The sequence below is a fragment of the Nelumbo nucifera genome, chromosome 5 (assembly GCF_055504915.1).
Source record: "Nelumbo nucifera cultivar China Antique chromosome 5, China Antique-T2T, whole genome shotgun sequence".
Taxonomy (NCBI): domain Eukaryota; kingdom Viridiplantae; phylum Streptophyta; class Magnoliopsida; order Proteales; family Nelumbonaceae; genus Nelumbo; species Nelumbo nucifera.
Window position 1 is genome coordinate 61680972 of NC_142653.1, and position 14864 is coordinate 61695835.

Below are 14864 nucleotides of genomic sequence, written 5' to 3' on the forward strand. Positions count from 1 at the left end.
TCAATGAGGATTCAGAGTTCAAACAAATAAAAGTCAATCAAATTCCAAATTAACTGAATATATTGGATGTTAACCTCCAATTCTTCAGAAATAGCTTTTGGAATAATACTGTTGCATGTTTATGTAAATATTTAAGCATCCATAGACATCTATGAATAGAAAAGGATTGTTCTGATCATGGATCACTTAAAACAAAGTACACAGTAAAGCAAATAAAACAAAATCAAAATTGCTTTTTAGAAATAATTTTTCAAAGTTTTAGACTGCTATACAAAATTATGATGTCAAAATATGTTAAACAAACAAAAAAGAAAAAAGTAGTAATAATAATAATAATAAAAAAATAATAAATAGATAGAAGAATGTATTTACATACTTCAAGATAGAACAAATGAAAAACAACAAGAGCCCTCCATAAAGGCTATATAGATTCCACCAGTGAAACTTGGGTCTCTCAAATAATACCTACATTATAGAGTGCACTGTAAAAACATGTCTACATTTAAGCTAACAAGGTGAAGAATTTTCCATATAAAATTCAATTTTGTCCACATGAATAATAGTTCAAAATACTTAAAATCTAAGCAATAATAAGAATCAGACCAACCTCTAGACAATCGAAGATAGCCATTAATTTGACTCACATGCACTCTACCAGACAAAGGAAACTTGATTCCTAGACATAAAGGATGGGTTCTTATGAATATAATTTAGCCTAAGTAACTAGGCGTCTGTTTGGCATCGATGCCGTTGCTCCAGAAAACGGTGGCACATCAGTGCCATGTTGGAAAAAACGGTGCTCCAAAAAGCGTCAATATGTTTGGAACCGTTTTTCCATAAAAAACGGTGCTCCAAGCCATGCCTTGGAAATCGAGAAGGCATGGTTCAGAGCAACGCCGAATTCGACATTTTCTTAGATTGGAGCTCGTTGCTGCCAACGAGGACATGATGTGTCAGTGACGTAGACTTCCTATAATGGGTACTAGTGCTGAAAACAGATATGGAGCACTGGTACCAGACAGGTGTTGCTGTTGCTCCAGGAAACGTCCTACCTGGCAGCAACGTTTCCAAACAAAAAAAAAACACTGTTTTCTCAGAAAACGGTGCTTCCAACCCATACATCAGCAGTATCTGCAGCATCGATGCCAAACATATACTAGATGAATGTAATAAATATGAAACATGTTAGTATGCCAAAGGGAGACAAATAATTATATTGTAAATGACACTGATGTATTCATATTAACAGAATGTTACCTGAACCAGCAATCTCAGACAGGGAAGGTTGCTGGTTCGACCATTAAAACAGGGGGGCGTGACTCTTTAAGTGGTCACGTGGGACGAAAAGAAGGGCCCAATCGAGTGGACCCCTATTATGGTGGGCCGGAGAAGGCTTTTCAAATAAAGGACTTAAAGTTGGGCTCCTATAGTCTTGAGCCCAAGGCCCATTATAAGACAGATGGGCCGAGGGACTTGTTAAGTAAGCACGTGACTGGGAGGAGGGATGAGTTGATAGACGAGATAAAGCGTCTATCTTCTTCAACCCCGAACCCTTCCTCTCGACCGAACAGTTCAGGCGCAAAAAAGTCTCAAGACTCGCAGTCTCGAGGCTCTCTACAGTGGGTCCCATCCAACCTGGCGAACCGTCTCTCACCAGATAGGCGCAACCCGAGATACATGAAGCCTAGGATGAGAACAGAACAGGGCTTGAAGATTGGTTGAGTGAACAAAACAGTAACGACGATTCTGATAGAGACGAAACGCTAAGTCTGGGAAGTTTGTCTCCGAAAAGCAACAATGATCTTCTTGAAACAGAAAGTTTGCATACAGAGTTGTTCTTAGAGGAAGAGACTGAAGAGGCAGGTGGCGGGAAGACTAGGAAAAGTTTGTCTCCGAAAAGCAACAATGATCTTCTTGAAACAGAAAGTTTGCATACAGAGTTGTTCTTAGAGGAAGAGACTGAAGAGGCAGGTGGCGGGAAGACTAGGAATGGTGAAGAAATTGGTTCTAAAGCTGTGAAAACTCCTCCTCCCTTCGTCGAGGGAGCTGACCCTGAGTCTAATGAATTATAGGATGTTGGTGGAGAGGGACAAGAATCGGCCGTGAGGATGGACGCGGGTATTCCAGTGTCGGAAACACAGAGAAAGGTTTTCCAAGTGGGTAGGTCGTCAAGAAGTGATTCTTTCACCATGTCTACTTCCCAACCTTGTCCAAAAAGGGGAAAGGCCTTAAAACCATGTGCCGCCTATCAGCAAGTCATTTTCAGTGATTCTAGTCCTACCCTCGTTCTATCAGGTATGGGTGTCAATTTTGTTTTAGGTAATGACTTGTTTGCTATGCCTGTAACAGATATCCCAGCTTCCCATCCAGGAGTTTTTGATGCAAGAGAGAGGGTGATAGTGGAAGGAGGAGAGAGGGTGTTGGAAGAAAGTAGTAAGGGGGAGGCGGATAGAATTTGGGAGTTGATCTGTACAATGATGGAGGAACAAAATAAAAAGGAAGGACTCGTAGAAAGATGTTGTAGCAAAAATAAGTGTGAGAAGGGTAAAATTCTTTCTCAAACATTGGCTGGAAAGGATGGAGAAATTGGGAAGGGGGGGAAAGAGGAACAAATAAGAAAAAAAGATCTGAAGTGGAAAGGCTAATCTCAGACATTGAGGGGGATTTAGAATTCAGTGGTAGAGGGGATAGGAGGAAGGGCCTAAAATGACGAGAATATGGCCTCTTACTGGGTCCTTTGCTATTTTCTATCGATGAAAATTATTAGCTGGAATGTAAGAGGGTTAGGGAGTGCAAGGAAGAGAAGGGCGATCAAAGACCTACTCCGAAGGGAAAAACCTGATATTGTGTTGTTACAAGAATCCAAACTGATGGAATTAGATGGGAGATGGGTGAGGAGTTTTTGGAGGTCTAGAGGTTTAGGTTGGAGCTCGTCTCCTTCTTGGGGAGCCTCGGGGGGGATTGTAACACTATGGAGGGAGGATGTGGTGGAAGTAGTGGAAGAATTGATAGGCAGATTCTCAGTTTCCATTAAGTGCAAGAATGTAGAAAATGGGTGTGTATGGGTCTTAACCAATGTTTATGGCCCTAATTCCTATAGAGAGAGGAATGAGATGTGGGAGGAACTATATGCAATTAAGGGGCTATGGGATGATCCTTGGTGCCTGGGCGGGGATTTTAACGTCATTAGATTCTCTGATGAAACCAGTAATCCCCAACAGGTAATCTCAACAAGCATGAGGAAATTTAATGGTTTTATTGAAGATTGTGAACTGAAGGAAATACCTCTGCTGCAAGCCAGTTACACTTGGTTCAACCTTCAGGAAACCCCTTTGTGCTCGAAGTTGGATAGATTCCTTTTTAACCTTGCCTGGGAAAATAGTTTGGAAAACTTGGTTGCTAGGGCATTACCCAGGGTCACCTCCGATCACTGTCCTATCCAAATAGGAACTGAGTCTTTTCCTATAGGACCCAAACCTTTTAGATTCAAAAATATGTGGCTTACCCATCCAAATTTTGTGAAAAAAGTGAAGGAGTGGTGGGGTGAGGAGGAGAGGGGGGTAAGATGGAAGGAGATCAAGTTCCACAAGAAATTAAAAAGGTTGAGAGCCAAAATAAAAGAGTGGAATAGAGATCAGTTTGGTAGAATTGAGGAGCAAAAATTGGGCCTAATCTCTCGAATAGAGAATTTGGATGTAAAGGAATCTCACAATGGGCTGACCGAGGAGGACAGAGTGTTAAGGAGACAATTAAAAAAGGAGTTGGAAGAAGTGTTATTGAGGGAAGAAATCAGTTGGAGACAAAAATCTAGACACAAGTGGATTAAGGAAGGCGATGGGAACACTAGATTCTTCCATGATTTGGCCAATGGGAGACGAAGAAAGAATTTTGTGACCAAGCTATAGATAGGAGAGGAGGTGATTACCAACCAGGATGACATAGAATTTGTGGACCACTTCAAATCGATTTAAAGAAGGCCTTTGAGTGAGAGAACAGTTATGGAAAGGGTGGATTGGCCAATGATTGATGAAGGAGTGGCAAGGTGAAGGGATTTCGAGGAAGAAGAGATTAAGAAAGTTGTCTTTCTAATGGATAGATCCAAGGCTCCGGGTCCAGATGGCTTTACAATGGGTTTTTATCAAGACTGTTGGGAGGTGTTGAAAGAGGATCTAGCTGAAGTCTTTAAGGAATTTGCAGACAATCACACTATAAGCCCTGGAATTAATGCCACATTTTTTGCCTTGATACCTAAGAAGAATGATGCCAACCACCCAAAAGATTATAGGCCTATTAGTCTGGTGACAAGCATCTATAAAATTCTGGCTAAAGTGCTCTCATTGAGAATCAAAACAGTCCTCCCTACCATCATTAGTGAAACTTAGGGGGCTTTCATTCAAGGGCGACAAATAACAGATCAGATCTTAATTGCGAATGAGTGTGTGGAGGAAATGAAAAGGTCTAGTAGGAAAGGATTCATTTGTAAATTGAATCTTGAAAAGGCCTATGATTTGGTGGACTGGGAGTTTCTTTTAGAGGTTATGCGGAATGGTGGTTTTGGGGACAAGTGATGTAGTTGGATCTTTGGGTGTATCAGTACTTGTCACTACATGCATGAGACCAATGTATGTGTTAAGTTTTTATTCTTGTGATTGACCCAACTTAGTACATGCATGAGAAAAAGGGGAGCTGAATATGTCTTTCAGCATGACTAGCCCTAACTACTTCCATGTGTATGAAAGCTCTTGATTGTATCATTAATGGTCAGTCGAGCTAGGTCACATCTGAATTGCTGATGCATGAGATTCAACAAATGCAAAAGGGACAAAGCCCAAATTGACTCCGCTATTCTAAGGTAAATAGTAAAACTAGCAGCTTAAAACATGAGTCTTGCTATCTGCCTCAAGCTTGTGACCAGTGTGAGATGGAGCATAAAATGCACTCACACCAAATTCAAAAAAAAAAAAGAGAGAGAGGAGAGAAGTGTGAGATGGAACATAAAATGCACTCACACTAAAAGCGGGAGAAAAGGGTGAGATGGAGCATAAAATGCACTCACTCCTAGAAAAAATGACAAAGAAAATGTAGTGACAGCTGAGGTTCAAAAGGGCAAAATGAAGTTGAACTCTCAATGAGGTGTAGTTACAGATTTGAAATGTAGTTTAAAGTGATTATTAATTTTGACAATCAAGGAGTTGATCAATATATTGAATAGGAATGAAAGCTGGAACTTGGAGAAACTCATATTCTTCTTTTCCTTGGCTCTTATGCATGTGTTAAATGGTAGTTTATAAGAATAGGAGCTGAACACTTACAAAAGTTTCCAAACCACTCAATGCATTTTCCTCCTAAAAATTCACCCGGTAAATAGTGAAAAGGGGGAATGTTCAGTTTATTACTGATGTCTTTGCTTGAGGACAAGCAAAAGCTTAAGTGTGGGGGTATTTGATGAGCACGTAATTTACCTATAATTTATGAGGTTTTTGCATGGAGTTTTATGTTGGTTTAATTGAATTTCACCCTATTTTAGCTTGATTACAAGAAAGATTTCAGGGACAACCAACTCAAGAAAAAGAAGGCAAAAAGCAAGAAAAGAAAGCCCAATTTTAATCAAATTCAGCCCGGCCCATCCATAAGAGCAAAGGAGTATCATTCGGCCCAAGTAGTGCAAGGTACACTCTTTGGGAAAAACCCAAAGAAAGAGCCTAACAAGAAGGAAAATTCGGCCCAGCAAAGAAGAGGCCCATTTCAGCCCAAGAACAGCCTAGAGTGCAGCCAAAATATGCTCAAAACTAAGCTAAGTTGCAGCCCAAAGGGAGCTAGGGGCGGTAACTTCTTGAGGATTCTTGAAGAGAATGAGGGAGCACTGTAGAAGGCTCAAGAGGGGTGTAATGCACCCAATTCTAAGGGCTTCAAGAAGAGGCTAGAGCTTCCTTGAAAGCCTATATAAGGAGGTCTCTAGAGGGGGGAGAGGTGTTCATTTTGCCCAAGTTCAAGGCTCTCCATTCCTTTGGGGTTCGAATTCCTTGAAGGGAAGAAGAGAGAAGAAGGAGCTAGGCGCAAGAAGAAGAAGGGCTGAAGAGATTCAAGCAAGGAAGAAGAGAAGAAGGTGAGTTCGAATTTGGGGAAATTTTGATTGAGAGATCATTTGTTCTATTTCTACAGTCTTTATTTTCTTGAGTTCGAATTCTGCTTCTATTTATTTAATTTTCTCTTCCTCTCTTTCATTCTTTGTTGTTGTAATCAATGCTGTAAAATTTCAGATTGTGTAATCAAATTTCTTTATCATTCGAATAGACCATATCTCTTCTTATTGTTTCTTGAATAGGGTGTGAATTCTAGATCAGATTGGCCGATTTTATCTCTCACAAACTTAGATCTGAAATCTCAATTCTGAGATTTGTAAGATCTGAATTGCTTGAGAAAGAATTCAGACCTTCAATTTTCAGGTTGGCCGATTTGATCTAATGCTTGGAATTTCTAGAGTGTTTGAGAGACTCTAGGAATTCAGATCTACTATTCGAGAACTGAATTGCATGCAAGGTTAGAGATAACTTGCACAATTCAGTTGGTGATCAATTCAGATTTGAATTGATGCCCTTGATGTGTTTGAATTAATGCATGCATGAATGATTAGATCCTTGATAGAGATATAAGGATCACCATTCATGCATAAGATGAACATGCTCTTGAAAAAGGTTGTTCATGACCTTGGGGTTTCACCAAATCAAGGTTGAATCATGGCCTATTCGAAAGAGTTGAGTAGTTTGTTTGCTGAATCATGAAATTAGATTTTCTTGTTTACTCTTTTAACTTGAATAGAAGGTATTTGAGCCAATGCTTTTTAGTTAGATTTTAGCTTAGGATTTTAATTTTTGAATAGAGTTATGATGTGTTGTTAATCAGATAAGAATTGGCCAATTTAGTATTAGTAGTTGTTTCCTAAATCCTCGTGGGAATGATACTCTATTCACCTCTTTACTACTTGAACGGCTAGTGCACTTGCTAGTGTCACAATGAGCCACATCACTCCTCTTCTAACCAGGTTCTGTTTTGAGAGGCTTTTATCCAGCACTATAGCCTAAACCAAGGCATTTACTTTTGAGGGGGAAACGGATTCCAGATCTTATCAGCGGGAACCTCAGCTCTGTCTCCTACTATTAAGCTTCTAGCAAAAGAGCTAACTGAGAACCCATCTACAAACCAGTTCCAGGTCCAAGTATCTTCTTTCCACTGGTTAGATAGCAGCTAAAACAGCTCAACCACTTGGTCTATTTCCCAATCTTGGAATTGTCTTCTGAAGTAGGGGGTCCAAGCAAGGATGTTATTTCTCAGTTCATAGCATTCAGCCACCAATACATCCTGATTTTCTGCAAGCTGGTACAACTAAGGAAAACACTCAGCTAAAGGCCTGCTACTACACCAACTATCCTTCCAGAATTTCAGCCTGATGAATAACACCAAAGGCATCAAAGTAGAATGATGAAAGATTCTTCTCAAAATATTCCTTAGCATTATCAAATCAAAATATTTTGATCTGAATGTTAAATTGGGTAAAAATAAGTTCATGAAACTTTTGCACAATAGTTGGTACTTCATCCTGAGATCTCATAAGGTAAATCCATGTATAGCGAGAGAAATCATCAATAAAAAAAAATAAAATACTTGTGACCCCCCATAGTAGATAAATGAATGGCCCCTACACATCAAAGTGCACAATATGGAAAAGAGAAACAGATATTTTATTATTCACTGAATAAGGATGTCTACAATGTTTCGCAAGTTCACATGACTCACAATGAAGACACGATTGAGATATTCCCTTAAACATGTCGGGAAACAAATGACTCAAAGCAAAAAAAGGTAAATGACCAAAACGTAAACGGCATAACATGACTCTATCAATAGACTCTGATAAAACAAATTCCAAAGCTACTCCATTAGGTGGTCCAAGACTTCTATCAGGTGTATCCAGCGAGTATATTCGATTCACCTCACGGCCACTCCCAATCATCCTCTAAGATTTCAAGTCCTAAAAAATACAATGAGTAGGAAAGAAAGTTATGCTACAAATCATGGATTTAGTCAAGATACGAACAAATAAAACATTGGTATCAAGGTTGGGGACATAAAAAGCAGAGGATAAAACAAGGGTGTCAAAGGCTTTGAAATCTCCTTTTCCAGAGATGGGAGCAAGAGACCCATCAAAAAGGGATATCTTCTCTCTACCAGAGAGGAGCTAATATGAACAAAAGAGGTTAGATATGTTGGTCATATGTTCGATGCACCAGAATCAATAGTCCAAGGGATGTTATGATTACCTGAAACAATATCATGATTTGCATAAGCACGAATACCCGAGTGAGCAAATGTAGATGACGAGGTGTTGCCTAAAGGGTTGGATATTGTAACAGTGAGCCTAACAAGGTCAATCCAATACCTCAATGTTCAAAATCTAGGGTTTCACTACACCCAACTGCCTAGGAGAAAGAAGTAGCCACTCCTACCAGAGCTTTCCAAACTTCTTCAAACCTCAACTGCCCACTTTCGGAGATCAAAAGGAACCCCCCCAAGCACTGAGCGCCACACCCAACCCTTCTCCTTAACCTATAACTTGAAATCTCTCTAGTCGGCTAGGGTTTTGGGCAGAAAAACAACAGCTTCACTTCTTGGCAATTTACAACCAGATACTAACTCTCCAAACCCACTACCAACTAGGAAAACAGTCATCTAATTAATCAGAAACTTATGTCTCCATACACTCTTCCAATCGAAGGGAGTATGGGAAAAGAAAGAAAAACAAAAAAAGGAGGAAGAACTGCTTTGATGCCAAGTAAATCTGTCCTTCAAGTCTAATGATTAAATTCTGATTACAGCAATAAAAAAGGAAGAAAAGGATGATTACAGCAGAAAAGAAGAAGATGGATAAGAAGAGAAAGGAGAAGAGAGTTCGATAATCTTCTCCCCTCTCTCAATAAACTTTATTTAATCTAACTTAACTAAGATCAATTACAACTTTGCCCTTAAGTGGGCGGCCAGCTCATCAATCACTTAAAAGATACAAAAAAGAAGTTAACAGGCCCATTAACAAATAAAACATAAAGAAAACATTACTTAATAAAAGAAAAGTGCTAGGGCCAATTCGGCCTAGTCTCTCTACACATTATAATCTCTTGACACACCTCCAATACCTGAGGCCCTGGGATTACCCAAACTGCAACAAAGCTTAGTTTGTACCTTTGTGTTGAGGCATCCAAGGAAAAAAATGTCCCTTGGTTTCTAAGACTAAGTTCTTCCTAAGTTCCTCTCCTATTATTATTAAATTTCATTGAATATATTCTTAGTCCTTATTTTAAAACCTCTTGTTTTTAAAGTATTTGTCCGTATATCTAATTTTGCATTTAATCCTTCTTTGGTTTCACCACTTAACATTACATCATTAGTCAATTCATATATAACGGGTGCAAACAATCATGCGTGGGATAAATTATGTGCTCAAAAACACCAAATTATGTGAATTAAATTGTGCTTAAGATGAATCTTTTAAACACCATAAAAGTTATAGTTACCAAGATATCAAACTAACAAGATTTTCCCTATGGTTTTACATGTATTGGTTCATGATTAAAAAGAAAGGAAGATTTACCAGATGCCTCTTCCAACCGTCGTATAAAAGCCAATTGAAACAAAGCACCTACAAATTCAAAACCCAATTTATTGAGTCATAATAATACTTCAGTGTGTATGTTAAAAGATAATTAGATGTAAAAAAAAAAAAGATATCAAATCAATAGATTCAACACAAATATGGATTTACTAGAAAGATGTTGATATTCTTTTCTTCTTTTTGGTGATTAATTAAATAAAATTACATTAGTAAGGTTAAAGAGAAATATGAGATATCTACAAGGGCAATGTAGGGGAAAAAGAATCTTTTTTTTTAATCTTTTCTTTATTTTTCTAATATTAGAAAATAGTAAGAGAACTTTGGTCATTTTAGATGTTTGTGGAATCATTGCTTGGTCTAATAGTAAAGCTTCAAGCTGACAAGCATGACAATGCCAAAGGTAAGGTCAGTCAAAATTTGGTAGCAACAAGGCACCTGTCTAGATGATCCAAGGTTTTAAACCTAAGCTATTTAATCCATGACTGATATTTCAATTAATACATTCTATATTATATATATATATATATATATATATATATATATATATATTTGTTTTAAAGCTTTACTATTGAAATTATTAAAAAGAGGCAAGGGTTTCGAGATGAGAAAAAGAGAGAAAGAATAGAAGTATACAGAAGCTTCCTTTTTTTTTGTTTTCTTATTTTCTCTTATAACAAACAAAATAACAGCTTCATGCTTGTTCTTTTTCACTTTTATCTACTCTCCATCTTAAATTTTTATCACATAAAACTATAGCCTTCTTTAGTGGCGAATTCAATATAAAATTGCTCTATTAAATACTTGTTATATTTGAAAATATTGAAATTAATATATTTAAAATGATATTGTCGTAGATACGATGATTTTCCATATCTTGAGAGGAAATTTGTTAAGAATACTGCTATTTTTTCAATTAATATGCATCCTGAATGGTATATAAAACAAGAGAACTAACCAAATTTTAGTTTTTTATTTTGTAAAATTCTTGTCACCTAGGTGACTAGGCACCCTATTTTCAACCAAAATCACCTAGATGCCTTGACTACAATGGTCTTAGCTTCAAGTTTTAAAACATTGTTAGAACTTATGAGTTACTTTTTTAGTTTTCTGTTGGAATGAATGGGAATATCATAATTTTGAGTTTTCTTGGTGTAGGAAGGAGTTTGACAGACCCTAAAGAGCCTATATTATGCCTATGGTTCTAGATGCCCTTTTTTTGGATGTTATTCTAGGTGTCTGTTGAGTGATTATGGGTTTCTCCTGTTTATCTTCTTTCTAATTTTGCAAACAGCATGTATGGCCATCAAAAACCATCAAATTCTTAATCAAAGAAGTTCATCCAACATGGCAACATCCCTAAAGGACTGAAATTGATCCAGGTCATTTCAGTTTACCTTTTTTTCTTTTGAGAAAAAGTAAAGTACTGTATTGATTGTATAATTTGGGATGTTGTTCATGGGATGAAGCTTCCCCAAAAAAATCTGTAAAAACTGAAAAGATAATTACAAAAAAAGGGCATCAGTTGAAACATTTGATGTTTTTGCCCAAGAGAAATTTGCTAGCATGGTGTTTATTACTTCATCTATTTGAGAGGATTTGCAATCAAAAATTTCCATAATTTGCTTTTTCTTAAAAAAAATGTAAACCCATAATACATCAGACAGGAGGCCCCATAGAAATTAGGACCATTTTCAGTTAATACTAAACCTAATAATTTCCTATTCCAACAATTTTCATCCTTTTTTTTGATAAATGAATAGATTTTACTGACCAGAGATTAAAGAAGTTACAAGTTCCCCTTGGGGGGCACGAGATGCAGCCACACCCTTGAGCCCAAAAAACTGAAAGTTGAAACTGAAAAATTAAGTATCACAACTCAGCCACAAACAGAAACTCCCTAACAGCCACTTGTTTAGCCAAGACATCAGCCATAGCATTGGCTAACCTACTCACCCATTGCATTCTGATTGTCATATCCCTTTTGGTTTTGTTGCCAGGAAAATAATATCAATATTGGAATCTTTCCTTTCATCAAGAGTGGCTTGTGTAGAAAATCTGGTTTCAACCCTCAAGATTTCCCCAATAATAGTATCCAAATCTGGGAGAGCTCCTTCATTCAGGATATTAGATCTGACAACTTCAAATTCAGGTCTGAGATGCATTAGGAAATGCATAATCTTCCTTCTATCAAAGTGCTCCTTCATATACTTCACACAACAATCTGATAGATCCTTTCCCATATGTACTAGCTCATACTCTATCCAGAGACTAACAATCCCTACATAGTATCCCTGGACTTTCCTTTCTCCCTAATAGTACAAAAAGATATCAACTTCTATTTGGTATTGTCTAGAGATGTTTGATTGTTGGTATACTTTCTCAAGATACTAATACATCTCATAGGTAGCCCTGTATCCTCTCATAGGGATTGCGATGTTAGTTTCATCTTATCCTAGAACCCACGATGCAATTTTTGCATTATCAAGCTTCCAAAACCACAAATCCATTCAAATACCCCCAAAGTCCCTTTGCCTCAACATGGAATTGAAAATTAAACTTCCATAATGCATAGTTCGTACCATTGAACTTAATAGGGAGAACATCCATCCTTTCTGACGCCATTGAAGAACAAGGAACAGCAATGCACACTTCCAAACAAAGGATAGAATTCAGATCAGAAGGTAGAGAGAAGTACCTTTCAATCGATGTCCAGAAAAGGAAACTGTAATGGTCTGTCGAACTCAGAAGTAGATCAAAACCGTTCTAAATAAAGCCAATCCAAACCAAAAGGAATCAATAGATCTGCTATGGGCGACACCAAATCTAAATTTTCAGACTGATCTGGTATCTCTACAAAGAGATCCAATGAGAAAAAGAAATCTGATGGCGTAATAGTCCAGAAAACTGGTCTGTAAAGTTCTGATCAAAAGCAACCCTAGAAAAGAAGATTCAAGGGCACTCGAGAGCTTCCCAAATACTGTTAGGGAGTCCTCAAGAAAACAGTAAAAGAAAGAATTGAAAAGAGACTGAATGCATATCAAATCGTGACCTGCTCTGATACCATGTCAGAATCAAATCGAAAAGGACAAAGAGAGAAAGAAAAGAGAGAACACAACAGTTTGGTGGGTGTGTTGCCTGGTGACAATCAATGCCCTAAGATAAATATTTATATTAAAGAAAGTAAAAGGACAAATCTGCCCTTAGTGTACAAAAGATAGTGTACAGATAAAATAAATGTACAAAAAAAGAAGTAAAAGTACAAAAATAGCCCTGCAGCTAGTTCTTCTCATTGTCTCTACATTAGAAAATTTCTAATTCATAAGTTATTAATGCTAAAATGCATGGGAAGTTCTACATGAAATCATAATTCTTCAAATTTCTAGATGCCATAGCTAGAGTTTTTTTTTAAGCAATGCCATAGCTACATAATACTTCCACAAGATAGCCATAAGAATACATGTTCCACTATAGTGAGCTCTAATGAACCATGAATTCTGGTAGACCCCTACCTTAAGTTCAAGAAAATATTTTTGAATTTCTATGAACAGCATGAAAATATTATTACATTGAAATAGATAATATAAAAAGCAACTCATTTGTTGGTCTATGGAAGTACCTTCCACGACTCAGGTAAGCCTCTACAACTAACTAATGGAATCATTTTCCCCACATTGTCAGAGATTTAACATAGCCAACCCCATATAGTTGGGACTTGGGATGATGATCTGTAGAGATTTTAATCTATGTAAAATTGGTATCCAGAATCAACAATCCAAGGAAATTGGTTACTACGGGAAAGCCAAGATAACCTAATTAAGCACTTCCATCATGCTTCAGCTAAACCTTTTAATTCCTGTTGAACGGCTTAGAGTTGAAGAACCTAAAGAAGCAATGACGAATTATGCCTTATTTTCACAGTATTTAAAAGATAGGAGCAATGGAATCTTCAAATTTTATAAAATAATGAGCTCTATCTCTTCTTCACAATAGATGAGAACCAACATTTAGTATACACTCCTCATCAATTCTCAATTGTAGGTTCAATCCTTAGCCCATTCTGCATTACATAAGGACCACCTCAGCAACCCTTAATAAATGAAGATTTCCCCCTAGAAATTACTTAAAATTTTCAGCTAATATCGAGGTCCATGTTCTGTACCTTGGAATTCCCAATATAGAGTCAAGAATAAGGTAGAACTAATAAACCTTAACTGTTACACTAGTCAGAAACTAGCTCCATGAACCAATTACAGACATAAAAACAGATTCATACAAATTTTAGGTTGCCAAGCTACCAAAGATACTAAAGGTAACTACCAAGGAGGCAGCCTTTCAATCAAAACAAAAAACAATCAAGAACAACCAAAATAAGTAAATATAAGAACCATGCCCTTCCAACCATCCCAGCAGTAAAGACAACGGAAATACTAAAACAACGGAATCGCGCCCCAGATCGAAAAACCACGAGTGAAATAAATGGGTTGAAAGATACCAATTATCATTCCAATAGTGACGAGGGTGAGAAGACCGAAGACGATTCTCATTCCAGACATGGTCACAAAACGGAGAAAGAGACTATCCAATTCAGACCTAAAAGGCTGAGCTCATCGGAGAATTAACCAGTAGAGTCTGCAGCGAAGATCCAAAAACACGGGACGGGGGGAAAGGTTACAGATTCTGAGATTATTTAAGAAGAAATTAATTAAATGTTTCGAGGGAAACCGCTTTCAACGCCCATTGCTTTCGTGTTTCCCCTTCACATTTTCCTCTATTTTCTTCCTGACCAAATTTTCACGTATGTGGCTCTTTTCTTCCCTGCGTTGCGTATGCGTAAATAATTTCTTTCCCTCCTACTGTCAAATGTGGAATGTAAATACTTTTTTCTTTTCACTAAAGGCTCAGTCTGGACAGAGTACAATTCAAATTTCAAATATATACAGTATAAATACATATAAAAAATACAAAATTATTTGTATTTATACTCTTTTCAAACTGAGCCAAAGGGTAAAATATAAAAACCTCCTTCGATCCTAATAAAAACCTCCTCTAAGTCCTAACTTTTGAAAAAAAGCTACAAATACCTCCCTTTCCACCCCAACATGAACTTTAAAGTTACTAAATTACCCTTTTATGTTAAATTACCCCCTTTTTCTTTTATTTACCTAATTTTCCCATTTTCTTCTTTCCCTATCTCTCTTCT

At 37.3% G+C, this 14864-nt stretch overlaps 1 protein-coding gene across 5 annotated transcripts in view; it reads right to left on the minus strand.

Moving 5' to 3' along the window:
* The window catches only part of LOC104586967 (prolyl 4-hydroxylase 1), an 80781-nt gene extending 66279 nt beyond the window's left edge, over positions 1–14502 (minus strand). For 2 of the 5 annotated variants that reach the window (XM_010244377.2, XM_010244378.2), the window contains exons 1-2: positions 14157–14501; positions 9644–9691 (exon numbers count right to left, since the gene is read on the minus strand). In XM_010244377.2, coding sequence (XP_010242679.1) covers positions 9644–9691; positions 14157–14217 — 109 coding nt within the window. In that variant the 5' untranslated portion in view covers positions 14218–14501. Of the gene's footprint in view, positions 1–9643; positions 9692–14156 lie in introns of all 5 variants that reach the window. The other 3 variants (XM_010244375.2, XM_010244380.2, XM_010244376.2) reach the window with 3 other exon arrangements.
* Positions 14503–14864: the final 362 nt, after the last annotated feature.